This window comes from Camponotus vicinus, unplaced genomic scaffold (genome assembly GCF_025532165.1).
Source record: "Camponotus vicinus isolate PSW18456_S1 unplaced genomic scaffold, iyCamVici1.0 SCAF_8, whole genome shotgun sequence".
In the NCBI taxonomy this organism is placed as follows: Eukaryota; Metazoa; Arthropoda; class Insecta; order Hymenoptera; family Formicidae; genus Camponotus; species Camponotus vicinus.
Genome location: NW_028141980.1, coordinates 18,716,326 through 18,738,073, shown reverse-complemented (window position 1 = coordinate 18,738,073; position 21,748 = coordinate 18,716,326). Strand labels below are relative to the sequence as shown.

The following is a 21,748-nucleotide window of genomic DNA, read 5'->3' as shown; positions in this document are numbered from 1 at the left end:
CGAAGTACCAATTGAACATGATTGGTTTCTACTTTCAGATCCGACCAATCAGCGTCGAATTACATCGGAAAATCTAGTAATGCTGAGTCCGCTGAATGCGGCCAATTTATCCGAGTCCAGCATCGCCAACCTAAGATAATAAAATTTTCTTGGGGTAATATTTCATTTGACACGTGATGGAGATTTGTCGTACTGATTGGCTGGTTGATGCAAAACATTTTCGAAACTCTAGATATTCTCTATGTAGCAGCCAATCGATACGTTTGATGAATTGTTCGATTGACCAATCAATATAAAGAAATATTTTTCCTCTTTTGTTAAAAAGAACGCATTTTTATAATTTTTCTACATAAATATTTACTTGTAATGCATTAAAAAAATACAAATTGTCAGAAATTACATATTGATAATTAATATATCTGAATATATAACTAATATATTTTACGACGCGCCAATCGAGCATAATAATAATGTATGATTGACCGGTATGTGTTCTTATATGCATATATAATTTGTTATAATAAAGAAAATATGTGGAATATGATGCTAAGGCGATTATTTATTAAGACTCAAAAAGCGCAGGTAAATTTTATGCATTGTATGATGAGAGAAAGAGAATACAATATATTATAGAGGTTAATAACTTTTATATAAATAATTGTCTTTCCCGAAATTTAATATTCTCTTTATTTTTTATATCTTGATCTGCAGATGTACAAACATTGGAAATCAGGCGCAATTACTTTTAAAATAAATAGTATGTGTACTGATACTATGAATTTAGATTCCCTCTCTGTAGAAGATAAGAAGAAAATACTCCAAGTAATAAATTCCAAAAGCATAGAAGACCTACTTCAGTAAGAGAGTTAATTATTTGTATAAAAAAATTTTCTATTTTATACACATAACGTTGAATTTTTTATTATATTCTTTATCGTTGAAATTATACTTATACTAAGGTATTCCATTACTAAGAAACGTGCAGAGAATTTAGAATGCCATCGTGCAAATAATGGACCATATAACTCATTGGAAGATTTATTACAAGTTAAAGGTATAAATAACAACTGTCTACACAAGTTCTACAAGTCGATCATATATGGCAAAAAAAGAACGCCTAAGAAAATTACACGAGGCTTAATTCTAACACCAAAAACTAACGACCAGAAGGTATAAGAAATCAAACTTAATTTTTAAGTTGAAATATTGCATTATATATATTATTAATAGCTTTTTTCTCTTATCCCTGTGTAATTAATTCTATCTATATGAAATATTGCAGGATGTTCATACAGTATTAGGCATATACATAGGGCCAGATATGATAAGTTGGTCTTTGTTAAATCGCGATTGCGAAGTATTACAATGGAGCTACAAGTGTTTTCCACAAAATAAATTAAAAGGGAACATTCATTCTTTACTTCAAATAGTAAGTACCACAAACAATTATATTTTTCTTGTATAATTATAATTTCTATGTTTTTTTAAGTTTTCTATTATGTATTATAAACCTAGATAAAAAGCCTGTTTTAGGATTTCGAATTGATTATCAATTATAGAATGAATATTTGGAGTTAACAACTATTTTCATTAAATATTTTTAAATGTTTAATAAAATATTTTAAATATTGAAATATTTTTATCTTTTTAGACATTACCAATAGCTGAAAATTTACCAAAGGCTGATCGATATGTACTGCAGGAGATTGTTGGTAACATGGGCTATCATAAGGTCCAATCGGTTTATCAGGCTTATGTACAAGAATCTGTGATAAACGCTATTATTCTATCATACTTGTCAACATCAAATAGTAAATTTAACAGTATGAAAATTCACTTCACAAACAGTTATATTAATACTAGAACGATTAAAATTCATGATAGTTATTGAAGAAAGAAAAGAAATTGTTTTCAAAACAAAAGAATCAATTAGAGAATAATAATATGAATAGAAATATGAATTTCTTTTTTTTTTAATTTACATTAATCATGATTTTTTAAAATATAAATTTATTGATTAATGAGATCGATTATTCTTAAAATAAATGAAAAAGTTGCAGCTATGATTGAATAAAAAAAAATAATCGCTTTTATCGTTCTAGTATTAGCAACATTTGTTATATATTTCAAAAGAAAGATAAAAATATTGTTACTTTTCAGATAGCATGGAATTTATAACAAATAACATCTTTATATTGCGCAAGCGTATTTTACCAAAAATCTATGGACTCGTAATTGGTAACGAAAATATAGCTACAAAATATATGATGGACAAACTACTGCAAGAAAGCGATGGACTAAAGAAAACTAAAGAACGCTTGCCGAGCGTATTAATAAATAAAGAATTAAAAAATATGTACAACGCGCAAACTCCTATCTATCAAGAGCAAATTAGTTGGTCTTTATTGATAGCATTAGCTTTTCTGGAATTGGTTGTACATCAAAGAACTGATATGATCCTTCGTAGTGATATATAAAGTCCATTACTTATTGTTACCTAATAATATCAAGAAGAGAATTATTAATATTATCGATGAATTTATTTTGTAAGTTGATATTATATATAATCGTTAACAGAGCTAATAAAGAAAATTTTTTTGTAAATTTCAATTTTAGAAGGAAAGATAAATCTGAAGTTATCAGTTAAATTTGTATCTTTATAATCAAGAAAGACACATTGTCTTGACGCTTCAAATTGTCCAATATGTACGTTTGATACAAATATAAATAGATAACACAAAAGGATCTTCTTAAAAAAGAATATGTATATATTTGTAAATTTCAATATGTGTAAGATTATCTAATTCTGAAATTTTAATAGAGTTTCCTAAATAATAAAAAGAATTGGCAATTCTCGTAATAGTCGATTCACTCGCGAAAATGTTGTATTTCATGAAAATAATTATATAAAATTATTTATGAAATTGTGAGAGAGAATTGAGAGTGCGCGTAAACCTGGGAGAATTACCAACAATAATGACAAAATACGATAGATATCTTTTTATACAGGTCCATTCATTTATTATATCCTCACGTTTTATTATGCTATCTATTTATACCATGTGTTTATTGTTGCTCGCTGCTCGGATACAAACTCGCATCGGTTTATTTTATGTGAGATTTTGTATAGCATATCGCACGGCATTTGCGACAAAAATAGAATTATCCGAGCGATGTTCGCAAAACGATGGAGCGAGTATACGAGAGCAAGACGATGAGCGGTGGCTGCCTCGTAGATTTCATACGAGAAGCTTCTTGATGAAGTGAATATACATCTTCATACATTCTGTACATTTTGTACAAAATTCTTTTCGTACTTGAAATACACGATGCTCGAATTACGACTCGTGAGATACAGTTACGGGGGACATTTAAACGCCGCTGCTTAATTGAACAGTGATTAATGTGTGTAAAAAAGAAGAGCTTGTATACGAAAATGGTGATCAAGCGTAAAGGGAAACACACCAAATCTTTATTTTTCATTCTACGTATCTGAGACTTGACTTCGGTTTACAACCGCGCTTAGGCTCCATCACGAAAATACGTACATGCACGTATCCGAGTTAAGCTTATACGCGACGAGACGTGTCCACGAAAGGGTATCGCAGAAAGAATGGAAGCTGTTTAAAGCTGAATAAATCATGAGACCTGAGATATATATACATGAATAATAGATTACACGAGGATGACCGTACATAGAATTGTAACATGACCTAATTTAGGAGAGACTTCTTGCTCTGATAAGCACCCTACTGCTTTTAAAACAGTGTCCAATTTTCTACGACATCCGGTATGAGAAAATGAATAATAATTACATCAGCTATATATATATATATATATATATATATATATATATATATATATATATATATATGAACAAGATTATTCGATTAATCCTGACTTTTCGATATGGCTAGCAAAAATCAATGTGTCATTGCACATGTAAGAGATATGCATTTGCCGCACAGAAATTTATCTCCGACTTTTTTTCAATCCCTTCTTGAGCAGAAAATGAAATGTTACGGAAAATATATTTAGTTATAGAATATTTGTAAGAAAAAATTAGCTAATTAATAATTGTTTAAATTAAGATTTTCTAAATAAAATTCCATTCATTGATTCTAACGAGTGATTAGGATAATTATAGATGAGAATATATCTGTTTGCCAAGACACTTGCACGCAAATCAATGTGTGACGATCAGAAATAATCTATCTTGAAAGAGGAACATAATTAATTGTTAAGTATCGTTAAATTCCAGGCATATAAAAGTGAGCACGTCTATCTCTAATTTTTAATTATCGATTGCTCTCTTGCTCCTATAACGCATGATTATTACCAGTATTGCATTTCTGCGGCGAAAGATTTATTTCATATAAATGAATTTTATATCATTAAAAAAAAAGGAGAGAGAAAAAGAGACGCATGGACGACATGTGATCGCGCATCTTACAGATTTATATTACAAAGCGTGCGCAAGTACTCCGTTTAATTTACCCTTCGTCCTTCGATTATATATATCTCCGGATTATATCTATGTATTGTATGTACGTTGTACGTAAGATAAACTTGTGCTGCATTCACAGAGCATACAGAAAATCTTTAGTAAAATCTATTTACCTCTCGATATATTAACAAATCATATATGGACATACATCTGCAGTGTATCGTACAATAAATCCGATCCGTCTGCATTGCATTCAGCTCTCGATTATTTTGAATCGCATCGCCGCCAGATTTTTAACGCAATTTATATAATTATTAGAATGATACCCGATCAGACCAGCTGGAAACGAGTGTCGACATATATACTGATTTTATATATATATATATATGTATATGTGTGTATATGTATCTTTTATATACATATATGTATATAAAAGATATATTACACTATATACCTTAACAATTGTATACATTATACTATACGCACACATAGAATATCCCATATAAACGGAATAATCCGCAAATTTTTTTGCCAAAAGAAAAAAAATGTTCATCTTTTTTTCACAAGGGATAGTAGTATCGGTCTATATCCCATCTATATGGAAATCACCCTATATATATGTGCATATTTCATTGTACAATACTATAACACAATACGAAACGAGGGGCATTAAGTACGTACTAATTCGTATCATTTACAACACTCTGTCATAACTAGAAATGTTCCTATTGCATGCATATGTATAAAATCTATTCAGTTTAAATATACAGTTCGGGGAAGGGCCGCATCTCAAATGATACTATTCGACAATGTAAGATACAAGAAATTTTGGATAATAATGGATCCGCATGTTCGATAAAAAAAAGCTAGAAAATTTTGTTGCGCAAAACAATTATACTCTGATTATTTCACATTTAAAAAGAAGGCTACGCATGTGAGCGGATCTCTCTTTTGTCGTTTCTCTTTTCTGAAGGCATAAGAATCTTTGACACATCAGATGGGTATAAGTGATCGAACGGATTACAAAGTATAGGATATACTTTACAATTTTACTGTTCGTTTTAAACGATACATATAATTTAACCGAAAACAAGATCGACTTTTCCTTACATCACTAACGGAACACAAAAAGACTATTCTGATGTTATATTCGCTATATATGTATAGTACATTTCGAGCAACATATGTATACATACACTTTATAAGACTAATTATATATTCTAAATTTATTCAACATTTACAACACAATCAGAGAGATTTCTCTTTAGCATGCTTTGGTTGGAATAATATAATGGAAAATCGGACATAAAACGGAAACTCTCAACGAAAAGAGACTTCTGGGCTCTCGAACGTCCCAATTTCCCGTAACTGCATACTCTTCTTTCTTTCTTTTGTTCTAACTGCACATAACATGTCCATGATATGATAAATTATGTCATTTTTGAAGAAATTTAGAGATATATATATTTCTCTTTCACAGTGAAATACTAATATTATCGGAATTTAAGTGTGGGAGAAAAGTGCAGTATATGAATAAAAAACGAAGAAAGTGTCAATATTTTAACAAGATGACGAGAGATTATTCTAAAAAAGGAAATAAAGTATATGACTACCATAAGATACTTTCAATCATACAAGCATTCTCAGACGATGACACCGGACGATTGTCGGCACGCAATCGAGTTTGGGACTCGTATTGCTTCTCTTAGTGTGCATTAAAGCATGTGACTTGAGAATTATTTGAAGAATTACTTTGTCAGATTTTTCTCGAGTCACGTTTAGGATTAAATTGATTAAGTTCATATAAAGTTATCTGCCATAGACGCATTCGAGAAAATAATGTTTAAAAAAATTATCATTTTTAGACTCATACGCGCGACAGATGCAGTAAAGTTATTAGAACGTAACATTTTAGAACTCGTATAAGAGGTATACATTAGGGAAGAATTTATAATATACGCTAGAGCTATATCATAAAAGAAAGAATATTAGAGTAAAAAAAGAAAAAATAATCGCAAGCTCAATTGCTCTTTAAAATTGGTCCGATGCAAAGTGCATTGCATTATGTGCACAATAACATTGATAATACACATACATAATTGCTAACATTACATTTAATAAATCAAACATATTGAAGGAAATATCGTTGTACATACGGGAAAAAACTTAAATTAAACGTGTAAAAGAAATAAGCATTACTGGCACAGTAATTAACCAGTTATGAATATTGTTACCGCGATCAATTCATCAACTCTCTCTGATTTTCGATATACGCTACTTGATTGGAAACACTTTTTTATTATGTCACCTTGGACTAGAATTGCAATATAGCGATGGGCTGAGACAAGCGTTTCAATTATTGCAAACACACAAAGAAAGAGAGTTTTGAGAATTATTTCAAATATTATTTAAAATTAAAAACTTTTTAAATGATGAATGGTAACTATGAAGGTCTCGTTTAAGAAGTTTTTTGAAATATTCATATGTTTGTTAAAAATTGTAAATGGATACTACATACAAATATTATTCAAATTTGAGATCTATAATAAGACTCTCTGCACAATATTTTTTTATGATAATAATTATGATAATTTAATTAAAATAATTCATAATACTTGCAATAAAAAAAATATGCTTGTTTCAAACATTGATACATAATTCATGTATCATTCAATATCCAAGAATTTCCAGACTTTTTAAAATTAGAATTTCAAAAATTTTATTTAAACTAGAGAAAATTCTTCAAGATAATCAAAATTTCTAAATTTTCAATAATATTCGAAATAATTCAAAATTCCATATTGATTTAATTGTTTGAAGATGTGTGGAAAATTGAAAATGCCCATTGCTGGATGTAACACATGTGAATAACTAATAAACTGCTGGTTTATTAATATTAAAAAATATTGAAAAATTTCTTGATATATAAATTATTATTACATACATACCAAACTAATTCATATGTACTGATTATAAACTAATAAAAAAAATAAAATAAAATAATGTAAGTGATTTTTAATTTAAATGAAAATAATGGATTTGTGGCTAAAATTATAAATAAAATTCTTATAAATATTTACACAAAGTTTAGTAAGACGTTTTATCCAGCAGTGTAAATCGCGGATATATAACGAAATCTATAATCTTCGGTTCTTCATGGATCTTCCCCTCTTTAAATGTAAAAAGGCAAAGATCCAATGTACGGCACAGTAAGGCATATACTACTGTTACAATATTTATCCATAGGACATATTTCGATATATTGCATTAATGACGATAACATGATTTAACAACTATCGGAGAGTGTAAACTATCAATATAATAGCAACATAAATTAACAAATTACTGGCTCGATCGTCACACACGCATATTCACATCCATACTCGCACATGAGAGACAACACGCAACATATAAGACAAATCACATGATAGATACATACAGCATAATGTGAATTGGACAGATTTTCTAACTTTTAATGCTTTACATTTAATTTATCGAATGTAAGCTAACACAAGTAAGTACTTATGCGTATCAAGTTTATTCAATGTGCGAATTATTTTTTTGTTTTTCTTTTGCGATACGTCTAGAGTTCCTCTTATCCAATAATAATCAAGTCACTTTTGTTAATCCATTGAACTCTCTGTTGCACTTACATATACAAGATACGTTGATTTAGTCATTTAAAATAAATTTATCAGTTTAATGTATCACGAATTTGATAACAATTACAATATTCTTTTATTCTTCTTGTAGGAAAAACTACAAGAAAGGGAATGAAATACTCAGTCGAAAATAATATCACAGCCTGGAGATACAGTGGAAGACTAAAGATGTTGACATTGCAAAGAAAAAAATCTTTAATTGCTAACGTGTTTTAAAGTGTAAATTTTTCCCAGTTTATTGACATCGAGTCAATTTATTTAATTTGTTTAACTATTCTCTTCAGAATGATTCTCAAACTGTTTTTAAGAAAAGTGTTCGTACACATGAAAAGAAAAAAGAATTATAAGTGCAAGATATCATAAGTGCCACAAACAAACAAAGAGTAACACAATTGTTATTAACAATTCCTATGCTATCTTCTTTCTATTTCACCCTCATACTAGTCTCCCTTTCTCCCTCACACGATTGTGATATTATTTAAAAAGCTCTGTCGCTTCATCGAGTTTCTCAGTCATGTAGTAAATGTACGATTTACTATAATAAGACGTATCTTTTCTTTTTTCTATTTTTCTTGACCGAGCGTAATTGTCACAAGAAGAATGGGTGACGATACCACGATCATTAAAAAAGTGACTAGCATTCGCAACTTCTGTTCGTACAATAATCGAATCGGTTTACGACTGGACTCTTATCACGATGATAGACGTATATCATACATGTATAACGTGTATATCATACACACGTAATAAAAATAAATTGACGGATTCTCATAGATCTTCGAGTTACCATGATTTTTATCGGCAAAACACATTGAATTTAACGCTTGGCTTAAATGCGCGGTTATCTTCTTCACACCAAAATTCACATAATCTTTAGCGAATGATGGCACTTACGCTATAATATGTGTAAGAACAAAGCAAGAAGAATCTTATCCCTTTTCTCCCTTATTTTGCATTTACATCTGTGTTATTGTAAAAGAGAATGTATTATTTCATACGCATGCTCAAATATATATTTGCTTTGCAATATCCGCGCATTTAAATCAATCTTAAGGCTCGCTAGTCTTCCTATGCATTTTGTGAGAGTGCTTTATATCCGAAATAGAATGCGTTTAAAAGATTCTGGCGTTTATTAATCTTTATCCGTAAAAAAGCGGATATAAACCAGTACCCTTTTTACCGATTTCTTATATCCCTGTAGTATTATTGAGATCTTAAAAACTATAAAAATGTCAGACGTAATTAATGCGTGTTTTCTTTTTCATTTTTAAACAATTATTTTGCAATTTAAAAATAATTGGTATTTTCTCGAGTAGAAAACTATTAATCTGATATACTGTACTAATTTAATCATAAATAATTACTTATAAAAATGCAATAAATTTTAAATATTTTGTTTTCAATATAAAATAATATAATAATGCAATTCATAAAACTCATAAATTTGTAGAAAAGAAAATAAAAATAATATTATGGATTGAATGTGCTTAAAAATGATTTTACTGCAATGTGTGCGTTTATGTGCGATGTTTGTTTGTGTATATATGTGCGTATTTATTCACAAAAAGAATGCATGTTGATACTCGTTGGAAATTATAGATAGAATCTTGATTGTCTAATCTGATATTTTTTATTAAGATATTATGTTATTAAATAGATGTATCAAAGGATATTATTTTTATTTAGTTTAATAGTGGCAATGTTACTTTCATTATCTTCGAAAAGGAGTGATATGCATACGTAGATATCTCATAGAAACTTTGTAAGATTTGTATCACCACAAGATCATTAATATGATCATTTCTCTTGTAATCCATCTTTGCCAGAGAGAAAAAGAAGAATATGTTAGAAGAGCATTCAATTTCGAATATTTTAGACTCCTGCTGGCTTAAACGTAGCTGCCGATTTGTTTAAAAAATACATGATGCAAGGGAATATACGCGAATTATGTATGCATAGATTGAATACATCGAGATAAATTGTTAAGTCATTTTAGGGATATGAATATTATATAACAATATATACTAATAATGCTGTCCTAGATCTCGAAGTATTATAATCCAATCTGAGACTATAATAAATGGAGATACTCATTTCACAAACGATCGAGCGCGTGATATAATGCACTAACGTACTCTCTTTTTGATCTAGTACAGTCTTAGAGGATAATTATTAAATACCACTGTTATTGTTTTATACATAGTATCGAGCAGCCTATAGTTTTGTTCAATGTGTGTCGTAGGTATAAACTTGGTAACTATCGTCGACGAATCTTAATCGGTACGTCTAAAATGAACAGTCATACCAAACAGTTGATCTCGAGACGATACTCGAAATACGCGGGATGAGATTCAAAAGTAGGTGGTACAAGTTCTCTTTTGTGCACGTTATACATTATATACTGTACGAAAGTGTCGCGTCCTTTAGTACAGCAGCGCGGCAACGTGTCTCTGCCGGAGACAGTTCATCGAATGTCGGAAATGTTGGCTTTGCTGCCGAATATTTTGACTAGCTGATCTTCGTAATCGTCAATATTACGTTTCATAAGTTCCATACACGGGCCGAGCAAACGCTCGAAAGCTTCAACGTCCAAAACTGTAATGATTTGAATAAATTAAATAATCACTTTAGACAAGAACGAAATTATTATTTGCGTGAGTTGATTGAAAAACTGATTAAAAATTTGACATAAATAGAGAAAATTTTTAAATAATGTTAAATGCAGAAATATTGCGATATATACTTCCCCTCCGATATAACAATATTACTGTAAATATCAATATTCGTAATTGACACAATATTATTGATTACCTATCAATTTGAAAGTGGGCGTAACGAAATAGACTTACATGCCAGTTTAATGTCCCCTACAGCGTAGGCCGAAGCGGCGCGTGGTTTATGCGTCACGAGTGCCAACTCGCCTAAATAACCGCCAGCCGGAACACGATTAATCTACGCAATATTAAAGGTACTGGGTTAAGTAAGGAATTTTCTTGGCGCTCGTAGTCGTAATCGGATCGTTTCGCGGGGAATTAAATTAACGTGTAATATAAATGCGCACCTCAATTTCACGGCCGTTCTCGCCGAGTATAGTAATCCTGACGACGCCGTCCTCGACAAAGTACATCCCGTCTGCGGTATCACCCTGCCTGATTATCTGCTCGCCGGCGGAATATTGTTTCGGTACAAGGGCATCCGCTAAATTCATACGTTCGTAAGCCTGAAAGAAGAATTTTCACATTTAATATCGCATAAGAATTAGCATTTCAAACATTACTTTTTCGTTTTGCATTTCAATCTCGTTTGATTAAAATAGAAAAAGGAATAGAAGGAGAACACGTAGTAATTTATAATTATATTTAACCTCGAAATATGAAAAAAACTCGAGTTATTTAAGATTTTACAGCGCAAACATAATCGATAAAAAAAAAAAGGCGATTGGAGAAAAGCTGCGTAAGAATACTTGCCTCGAGAGATTTCAACATCGGCACTTTATCAATAAGAGTCTCGTACATTTTACGCTTCCTGTACGCGGATTTAAGGAGAATGCGTCGGAAGGTCTGTCTGTCCATAGCCCAGAGAGTGCCGAGCGTGATGGCTTTGACGGTGGCCGCTCTGGGCATATTGTACAGAAGGGCTAGTTCTCCGAAAGCGCCGCGATTATCATAAGTGTGAATACGATTATCCGTCGCCGTGGCAGGATCTTTCACGTAAACGTCGAATTTTCCCCTGAAACACGAAACAGTTAGAGACGATCGGAAATGAAAGGAAGAATTATTCGAAATTTTCGTTTTGCTTGAATAATTTGAAATTACGATAATTACGAACAATTATATAAATAATAAAATTATCGATTGAACGATTGTTCTCTCGAATATTTTCAGCTCCAAGTAAAAGCACCGCGATCGACTGTGTGCATCTCATCTTGGTTCATTGGAGTTTCTCGCTGAAGGGAGAAGCCTATCGATACGTTAACTGTAATATATAAAGAAAAAGTATTATACCTCTCGATCACATAAAAGTTATCACCATCGTCGCCCTGTCGGATAATAAATTCTCCCGGTTGAACGGTTTTTTCGAACATCGCGTCAAGTACGTCCGCCATTTGTTCCTGCAAAAGTAATTTTTATTATACACGTATAAATACACTTTAGAGCGATATTAACGTCCGGAATTTAAAATATATCGGTTTTAAAATTGCAATTACGGACTTGATTAGCGCAATAATATACATGTGCCTCTGCATAAGAGCATTTATATATACATATTGCGAAAGTTTTTACGACGTATTTAGCTCAATAAAACTTGGTTGATCGATTCTTAAATGATATGAAATTGATTTTTCTTGGCGAAAATTTTTTAGATAAATAATAATAATCTTTCTCGCAACTTTTTACATGCGATATCGAATAGAACTCGACACAATTCAGGTTTGAATATATATAAAATAATCGCATTAAATATTACATTAAAATGAAATATATATTGGGATTAAATAAAGATATATCTCGTGTAACACATTTAATATTAATCTAATAATCAAGTGACGACCGCGATACTATTTTATTTGGCTCGAGCAGGTCGCTGATGAAAGGAATAATTATCCCACACTATGTGCGAGTCGTCTCTCGTCGGCAAAACCAATTGCTCCTAATAAGAGATTATTCGTGGATTTCTTGGTATTTCGCCGAGCTGGCGCGAATATCCGAGCCGCTTATATCTATTCCTGTTTACGATCACGGCTTATGAAAGCGCAGATGTTTAACTTGCCTCGTCTAGAGCGCGAAACAGAAGTATGTTCTTGACGCTCTCGCTGAGCCTTTGTCGTTGCTCATCGCTCTTTGGATGGACCATCTGAAATCAATGAACCGGATATGAAAGCAAAGTTAAGCTAAGATAAAAAGCGAATCTACTAAATCCACTATTGTACCAGTACCATCGAGAAACATTTTTCTTTTCTATCTTTCTTACGTGATTTATTACTAAGATTTATTACTACGATTTTTTTTCTCTTAACCGATAATGAGAAATCGTACTTCAATATAACACATATATGGTAAATCTATCAATAAAACTTGTACAAAATGTTCTCTTTCTCAAAGACTATTTGATGAATTTATTTACTAGAAAAAAAAACATAAATTATTATTTAGTAAATATATTTATATATTAATATATTTATATATTTATTGTATTAATTTATAATTATATTATTTGCTGTGTCAATATATTCGTTTAATTCAACATTCCACGTTTTCTATCCTTTGAGTAATTCTTAAGCTTTAGAAACTATTTTATAAGATTTTATGACAGAGAAAGAGGGAGAGCAATTGAGAAAGTGCAATTCTCTCTAAAAACCGCAACGTGAACAAATTCGATATTTTAACTCTAGAGATATTGCTCTTTACATTAGACTTGGTATAGTGAACTTTGACATCTCCCACGCTCTCCACTCAATATTACTTCAAAGATAATAAATACATCATATTTTTTTTCAAATTTGAAGGATTGTCGAGCGATATATGCAGTTTTATATTAAATCTTTAATGAAATTATTGGCAACCGAAAAATCATGTAAATTGCATAAGACACACGCGACGAAATTTTCGCATTAATTTCTTGTAAACTGCTAAACACATTACAAAATTATGCATATAAAGATCGCATATTATGAATATTGTATGTACATCACGAATATTAAATACAAGAACGACATAAAGTTCAAAATTTTAATATCTTTGTGTACACGCTTTAATATTTATGTGCTTGTAGTCTATTTACTTTAAAATTTAGAGCGAGATATATATAATCGCTATAATCACTATAAATTTTCTGTGCGTAGGAGAACAGCACTTTAGTTAAAAGGTTCCATTTTTCAGGAGAGTTACTTATTCGCTTTTTATTCTGAAGTCATTGAAAATATTACGTCGTATCATTCGTTTACACCTAAAAACTTTATTCTTGTTTTTTTTATAGCTTCTATATTGAAATTAATTACTTTTAAAACCTCGCGCATTTTATTTTCTTCGCAATAGCGATTTAGAGCGATGTTACGTTTGTTGTACGATAAATTTTTTAAACACATTGATTGATCGCAGAATAAAAAATTCCTGAATCTCTAGAAATTTTTTATTTTGTAGCTCATCAAAATACGACAAAAAAATTTGTCGTACGACAAACGTAACATCAGCCTTGTGCCGCGTCAACTTCGCTTCTCATTTACAAAAGTAAACGACGCGATAATCAGTCTCTCCACAAGCGAGCGAGTTCTTTGTTTCGTTATCGCCGCAATTGTTGCACACAAAAACGATCAATTTTGCAGGGAACCGTTATTCTCTCCCCTCCTCTCTCTCTCTCTCTCTCTCTCTCTCTGTATCTCCATCTCCTTGTTCCTATTACTGACATATCCCATCTGCGAGCATTGTGCGGTCGAGTACGGTATGTATCGCACATGATTAGACTTGGTGGAGGCCGATCAGCCGTTTGGTCGACTTTGCCACCTGTAAGGCTAATATTACATTTGTCGTCCGACAAATTTTTTAAGCACATTGATTGGCTGCGGGATAGAAAGTTTCTAAAGATTCAAAAAGTTATTATCCCGCAGCCAATCAATGTGCTTAAAAAATTTGTTTACGACAAATGTAATATCGGCCTAAAGCTGTTATTTCGTCGCACACATTCGGTGCATTATCTTTTCGAACACGTACCAGGGTCCCGTTGTATTTCAACCAAAGATTCTTCGGCCGGAATTTCAAATCGATTTTTCTCTCCGATGGAATTGTCGAGAGAAATCGCCGTTTTTTCGGCAACGTTCCTTACAATCGAGCTTCGAACGAAGATTTCATCAGAATTTTGAAGCAATTAACTTCTTGAAAAATGTAAATTTGTCATTTATTCAGTTCTCTAAATTTCCTCTTTCAAAAATTCAAATCAATGTGCCTCGATCTTCTCCTCGATTTCAAATCCTCCTGGTCGAAGAATATCCACGTATAGGAGCCTGATGTGCACGAGTAAGACGCAGTCAAGAAGGTTGCGTAGCAATTTCCTAGAGTTTCACATCGTAGTCTTTTTAAAAAGACGCAAGTGCCCCAGTTTCTTCTATCTGTTGTCCTGATCTCGTTGTAGCACGTAGGGAGAAAATATGATCGGTCGGCCTAGCAGCAGCCTAGGGGAGAGAGATCGCCGATTTTCCTCTTCGTGTACCAGCCACCACGGGACGTCGATAATCGGATTCACCGGGCTGTCTTTGTGAAAATATTCTCTCTCTCTCTTTCTCTCGTCAAACCCGACCTATCGCGGCTACCCTTACAAACCTTACTCTCCGCACACACATACATCCCTTTCTCCCTCATTCACGAGCGCGCGCTATCCATGGACGTACGCGATGATAGACACATATATATCTGTGTACGTGCATGTAAATCACGTCCGTCCAGGTTATCGAACACGCGGCCTGACGTCACAAAGGTACATCGCCGGCCTCGCATCGTCGAGCAAAGTAACTCTCTTCGCGTTTCGTCACTCGCGCGGCAGCAGGTCGAGAGACAGAGAGCGAGAGAGAGAGAGGGAATGCCGCGATGCTTTAATAGACTACGGTATATTATATACCTCTATACTATATACGTACATACACACGCACATACACACACGTAAGCGCGGTGTATGACGACGTTTCGTAACGAGAGACTATTTTCTGCCGCTACCGAAAAAAAACCTAAACCGCCTCTGTCCAAGATGAGGACACGCTAGTCTCAGGACGAAATATCAGCGAGCGATATGCGATATAATGCATACGAGATATTCTTGAAAATTATCTCTCTAGGAAAGTAATTAATATAAATACGTTCACCTTGTCTAAGTTCACAAGGAAATCGAGTAGACGATTTACATAGATACATATCTTGATTTTAATTACTTATTCCTTCATTGAATTTTCATTATTTCTTTCAATCTTTTTATAAATTATTATAAATTTTATTATAAATATATGAATTTTTAATAAAATAATTTATTATAAATTATTATTATAATTATTATAAATTTTTCATAAAATAATTTATTGTAAATTATTATTATAATAATTTATTATAAATTATTATAAATTTTTATAAATTCCTTATTAGCTTCTTATTAGCGACACATGTTTCGCAGATGATGTACTTTTGCGTATCGGTTTTCGTCGATTCAGCAAATCAGGTGCTTCAAGTGTCGTGCCGTAAGCATAAAAATATATATTTCAAAATGCTAAACGAATATATATCGGGCATTATGGTATCTGATCAAGATCTTGATACGGCGACATATGTAACATATCGAGATATCTTTTATTGAGGGAAGAGCCGCTGTTTTTGGATAAAACTGCCATTGTGAAACAACTATCAAGTCAACGAATTAATCAGATTCATTATTAATTATTAACGCAGTTATTGATAAAATGTGTGTCGTGATACATATCGATGTATAAGTTGTTCAATCAACTTTTATCATTTTATTCAGCTGCTGGCACAAAGTCTTTCTTCTTAAAAGATATCAGACACGAGACATCATATCCTCGCAAAAGGTACCTCATTAGTTTGTCTCGTTATCGAGAACGTGACCGATAGATCGTGAAATAATATAACAACGGTATAGTGCATTACCTTAAAGCCGTCATCTTCCTCGTCTTCCTCGGGATTGTACGTCTCTGCGAAAACGCTCTTCCTTCTGGAAGCGAATCGGCCGACTGGTGGCTCTAAAATGCAAAAGAGACGCATGCTTCAATTTAAATAGAGATTAAATCACGATTAAACTGGATATAATTTACAGTACATAATTGCTTCCAAGGAAGAAAAAAAAGTTTCCGACAAGAGCAAAAAAAAAAGAAAAATAAAATTATCAACCGCTCAATTATGTAAATACAAAAGGTTACGCGTTAGCTCGTTCGTTTCAGTTCTCACAGCCACGGCAAAATCCGGTCTCCGGTAATTACGAGAGAGGAATAAATTGCGACTTTAACATTTAGAGTTTCGACATTAGCATTTTGAGTGGTGTCGCACGCAGGAATCGTGTATCTTTCCAAGTTTATCGTAAGTTCACCGCGAAATTTGCATCTTCGATCTCGATGCACTTTCGCGAAACTCGCTGAGACATTTTCACAAATATCGATTTTTTTTTTCTTCTCTTATAAAATGACTTCGCGATATCAATGTTATTCTTTCGCGTCTTTCAAAACACTCTATATTCGTATGAAAGACATAAAACGAAATACCGTATCATCTTTCTTTAAGAGAGTCCTCTCGAGAAAGATTTTATTCCATCTTTTCATTCTCATCTCAATTATAGATATATTTTTTCTTCGCTGTTATAGTTTTTCTTATGTATTATAAATTCATAATTATAATTTGACATGGGAAAGAGGCAAATTGGAGAAATAGTAAATAAATTTTTTTACGATATTTTCCTTTTAAAGAGTCGATTTTGAAAATGCAAAAATTTATTACGTCCTTCTCTTTATTCTTCCGCTTCTTCTCTCTTTGGCTTTATTAAGTAAAAAAAAAGAGGCTCGAGAAGCAATAAAAAAATAATGTAACTTTAATAATAATTATTTAAAAAATTATTAAAATTATTTAAAGGTATTAAAATTATTAAAATTAATTAATAAAATAATTATTAATAAAATTAATAATTATTAAAATTATTAAAATTATTTAAAAAGTATTAAAAAAATTGCGCCTCTTTAACAGACGTGAAATTTACAAAATTTGCGAAAAATCTCTGCCAATCGTTTTGATCGTTTATTTTCCTTCGGAGATAAATGAAGTGGAATGTCGGAGAGGCTCTTATCTGCGTTCCTACATCACGTTATTTGGATAATGGGACATGTGGAATAGTATTCGCACCTTTATCATCCAGCGGCTCGATGACGGAGAGCGACATTTGGCTCGCGGAAGAAAGGAAGACACGCAGAAGAGAGAGACACGCGAACACAAGGGAGACTTTCCCTTCTCCCGGTAACACGCTTTACGTTTACACTTTTCGCACTTGTGACACGAAACAAGTATATCCCGATGGGAGGAGGGACGATATCCCGTATCTGCTTACAAGTGACTCACATGCATGAATTTATCATAATCAGGGATGAAATATCGATGCGGGACGAAATAAACGTCTCTGAAACACATCGAGAGGTGTAGCATGAAATAAACAATTTTCCGCGACACTTATCGCGTGCAATAATATACACCATAGATATTTTACTTGATTTCTTACGACAGTTTCTCGTCTCTTCCTGCTCTACATCAGCGTATTGTACAAAACATTACATAACGATCGCAAAAGTGGACCGACCGATTGAACGAAAATCGAGGTGCTTTAACATTTTCAAGAGACCTTCAACCGGTGAAAATATCTCGGGGAGAGACAACAAGCAGAGTGGCGCAGTGGAAGCGTGCTGGGCCCATAACTGGGCACGTTCTCCTAGGTGTACCTTTACTTTTTACTCGGGGAGAGACGAGTGACGAGATATCACATCTTTTACTGATCTTACGTTTAAAAAAAAAAAAAGAAAGAGAGACGCAGAGAGGAGGTTGAAGAAGACGCGAGAAGAGCGTTCCTTAAAAAAAAAAAAAAAGAAAAAAAGGAATCCAAATCCGAATCGCGCCGGTTACACGAGACGGGATGAAGCACGCGCTCGTGTTGTGCCGGTTAAACGTTGGGCGAAACTGTCGAAACTACCGCGCATCCGAGAATCTGGCCTCGCGACAGCGCCTGACCAGATTTTCCCAAATCGCGCGCAGGTCTCGCAAGAGACGGTCTCGGCCGGATCGGAGCCAAGGTGTCGTTACGGTTACGGATCTGGATCTTCGACCGTACGTACCGTTTTCACGCGCGTCACGTACGTATCTCTCTCTCGAGAACGGACGAGATTCCTCGGGCGCGTCTCGAGGCAGAGACTGCTCTCTCACCCTGCGCGACACTCTGATAATATCTTCGGCTATTCGGGGAAGGAAGATGGCGGGGTGTCTAGAAACCACGTGAGAGAAGCTTGGAGGGATTCTGATCGATTATCGGCTTCAATCCGTGAAAAAAGGACTGAGAAATATGCGCCCGACGATTAAAAGAGATGCATCATCAGTTGTTAATCCTCGGCGATTTTGGCGAATCCCTCGGATGACTTTAAGTTTGAGCGATTAAGTAAAATAAACTTGTGGAAGAATCTATATTCGACGAGGGGAACGCCTGTTTTCATTTACCTAATCAATGTTTGCCGAGATATGAAATTCGATGATAAAACACATCAAATTTTACAAGATTTTTTTTTTTGTATAAAAGTGTATCGGGTAATTTTTCTTTATCCCGTCTGACAACGAGAGGATTCTGATAATAACTTAAGAACATTTATCTTTCGATCAAGTTTCTCTATGTGATTTAAGAGATTTCTTCCTCAAAATGAGAAAAAATTGAGAGTTAACCTTCGGAGAGAAAAGGGAAGAATTGGAAGGTAAAAGAGCAACCGTTTCCAAGATAAATAGACGGATATCCGGATTAGAGAGAAAAAAACAAGACTAAAAAAAAAAAAAAAGAAAATTTTTAGCTCGCAATCCACTGGACTCGGAAACCAAATCAAAACTGTACGCGAATAAAAATGCAATATACGTAACATGCACATGGAATAAATGCGTTTTCACGTATTTTGATCACGCATCGTTATTAAGGAGAATGTCCCCGCGTTTGTTCCGACATGACGTATTCATCGCACTTGTATCCAATATCGGTTAGCACTAGTTCTCGATAAATAATTGTCCGCATTATAGTCACTACTTAACACTCGTAATTAATATCACGCGGTGTCAAAGTCTAGACAATCAACATTCGTGCTAATTGTCAGAACAATATTCCATTGATTAGAGGAGAAAAAAAAAGACATTGTCGTCTGGTATTTATTATTAAATTTATCAATCAACGAGAGAAACAGGGGGGAAAAGAAACGCGACGCGGATGGAATAAATAGCGAATTGTTCCGTGTCATTATTACCTATCGCTGTCTGCACGCAATTCACTGCTAAATTATTGATATATATTCCACGTCATAGCCGCCGATATTATATACGTAATTTGAGAATGAAATGCGAATCTCGCCAACTATAACGAGTCAATCGACGTCGGTGGAATCGACCCTACGTTCACCAGCTTATAACATAACCGATATCGATCTCAAGCCAAGCTCTCGATGAGCTCGGACTTGACTTTACCAACGTCGATTGACGCTAATTACAATCAGTTAACTGTAATCCATCGCTCTCCACACCAGAATTATAATCATCAGATTCCTGTCGCCTTCGCGTATGTTGGAAAAAGATCGAGATTCGATCGGTTACGACGATAGTTGATCTTCAACTCCGACAAGTTTCTACGCTCTTAAAAAAAATCTCTTTCCAACACGAGATATTTTTTAATTTACTATTTAATTATATAATAATATAATATAATATAATAATATATATAATATATATAATATAATATATATAATATATATAATAAAATATATATATATAGTATATAATATAATAATAATATTAATAATAATATTATAATATAATAATAATAATATAATAATAATATAACAATAATATAATTATATAATAATTATATAATATCAATAATTAATCTTTAATGTCAAATGTTGGACCCTCAATTCGATTAAGGCCGATCGAAGCGTAAAACGAGAAGAGAGACGGAGCGAGATAGAGAGAGAGCTCTGGTCGAGACTCACCCTCGTCAACGGACTCGTCCGGCGTGGACGTGCAGGTCTGGCCGTCCGTCTGGATCAGCTGCGTCCTCCGCGCGTCGCGTAGCCGCGTGAAGAAGTCCACGGCGTAGTCGATGATGTCGCCCGGCTGCTCCAGCAGGTAGCTGATGGTGAACTCCAGCAGGACGTCCCGCAGATCGTCCGGCACCGTGATCTTGCCGACGTTACGTTGACAGCTCATGTTCGGTCTCGCCGAGCCTCGCCGCGAGTGCTGTATATCCCTCTCGTCCTATTTGCCCGCGAATTCGCTCCTCGCGCAGCGCGTTATCAAGCCTCCCGCTCCTCCCGAACGCCTCGCTCTCTCAAGCTGCAGCGCGATGCGAGCTGTACACGTCACGTAATGTCACGTCACGTCGCGGGTGCCCCGCGGAAGACTCTCTCGCGCGGGTCCCGAGCCGAGGTCGGGTGTGGAACGTCCAGGGACCGCCTACCTTCGGCCTCTCTCTCGCTGTTGCCTGGCTGGCTCTCTCCCGTCGTCGTCGCGCCACCGGCCTCTCTCGTGCACCGGCGAAACCGTTGCCCTTCGCCGACGGAGCTCCCCGGCCGCTTCCCGGTGCCGCGCTGACTCTCCGCCGACGGGAGGAGAGGGAGGGGGCGGGCTACCTGTCTGCCGAGACGACGCTGCGCACAGTCGCGCGGAACATACGACGCGTATCCCGACGAGAGAACCGATCGCGGTCGCTAAGATGGCGACTGATAACATTCGCGTCGCGTAGCGCTGCGAGTTGCGTGAAGTTTCAGGAGAGTCGAATTCAATTTCGCCCGTCCTCGAGTTCGATTCGAGCGTCGAGTGGCGATATGTTCACCTTAATATATCGCACTTTCAAAAATTTTTTTCCTTTAGCAAAGAAC

At 34.1% G+C, this 21,748-nt stretch overlaps 2 protein-coding genes across 7 annotated transcripts; one reads left to right on the top strand and one right to left on the bottom strand.

The window, feature by feature from the left end:
* The first annotated feature begins 326 nt into the window (after positions 1–326).
* On the top strand, positions 327–4,699 carry LOC145975968 (transcription elongation factor, mitochondrial). Of its 3 annotated transcripts, none has more exons than XM_083106738.1 (6): positions 327–582; positions 712–857; positions 960–1,170; positions 1,283–1,429; positions 1,652–1,811; positions 2,161–4,699. In XM_083106738.1, exons 1-6 carry the CDS (start codon positions 475–477, stop codon positions 2,475–2,477), a joined length of 1,089 nt encoding a protein of 362 aa, XP_082962864.1. In that variant the 5' UTR covers positions 327–474; the 3' UTR covers positions 2,478–4,699. The 3 variants fall into 3 exon arrangements, with proteins under 3 accessions (XP_082962864.1, XP_082962863.1, XP_082962865.1); XM_083106737.1 differs by having other exon boundaries at positions 329–582; positions 1,652–1,823; XM_083106739.1 differs by having other exon boundaries at positions 334–485; positions 1,652–1,823.
* On the bottom strand, positions 2,997–21,605 carry Pka-r2 (cAMP-dependent protein kinase type II regulatory subunit). Of its 4 annotated transcripts, none has more exons than XM_083106736.1 (9): positions 18,965–19,094; positions 17,988–18,258; positions 16,749–16,840; positions 12,880–12,963; positions 12,114–12,220; positions 11,577–11,838; positions 11,171–11,329; positions 10,959–11,061; positions 2,997–10,704 (listed from the first exon to the last, which is right to left on the bottom strand). In XM_083106736.1, exons 2-9 carry the CDS (start codon positions 18,022–18,024, stop codon positions 10,574–10,576), a joined length of 975 nt encoding a protein of 324 aa, XP_082962862.1. In that variant the 5' UTR covers positions 18,025–18,258; positions 18,965–19,094; the 3' UTR covers positions 2,997–10,573. The 4 variants fall into 4 exon arrangements, with proteins under 4 accessions (XP_082962862.1, XP_082962860.1, XP_082962861.1 ...); XM_083106734.1 differs by lacking the exon at positions 18,965–19,094 and adding an exon at positions 18,346–18,957; XM_083106735.1 differs by lacking the exon at positions 18,965–19,094 and adding an exon at positions 18,358–18,957.
* Between the last annotated feature and the right edge of the window lie 143 nt (positions 21,606–21,748).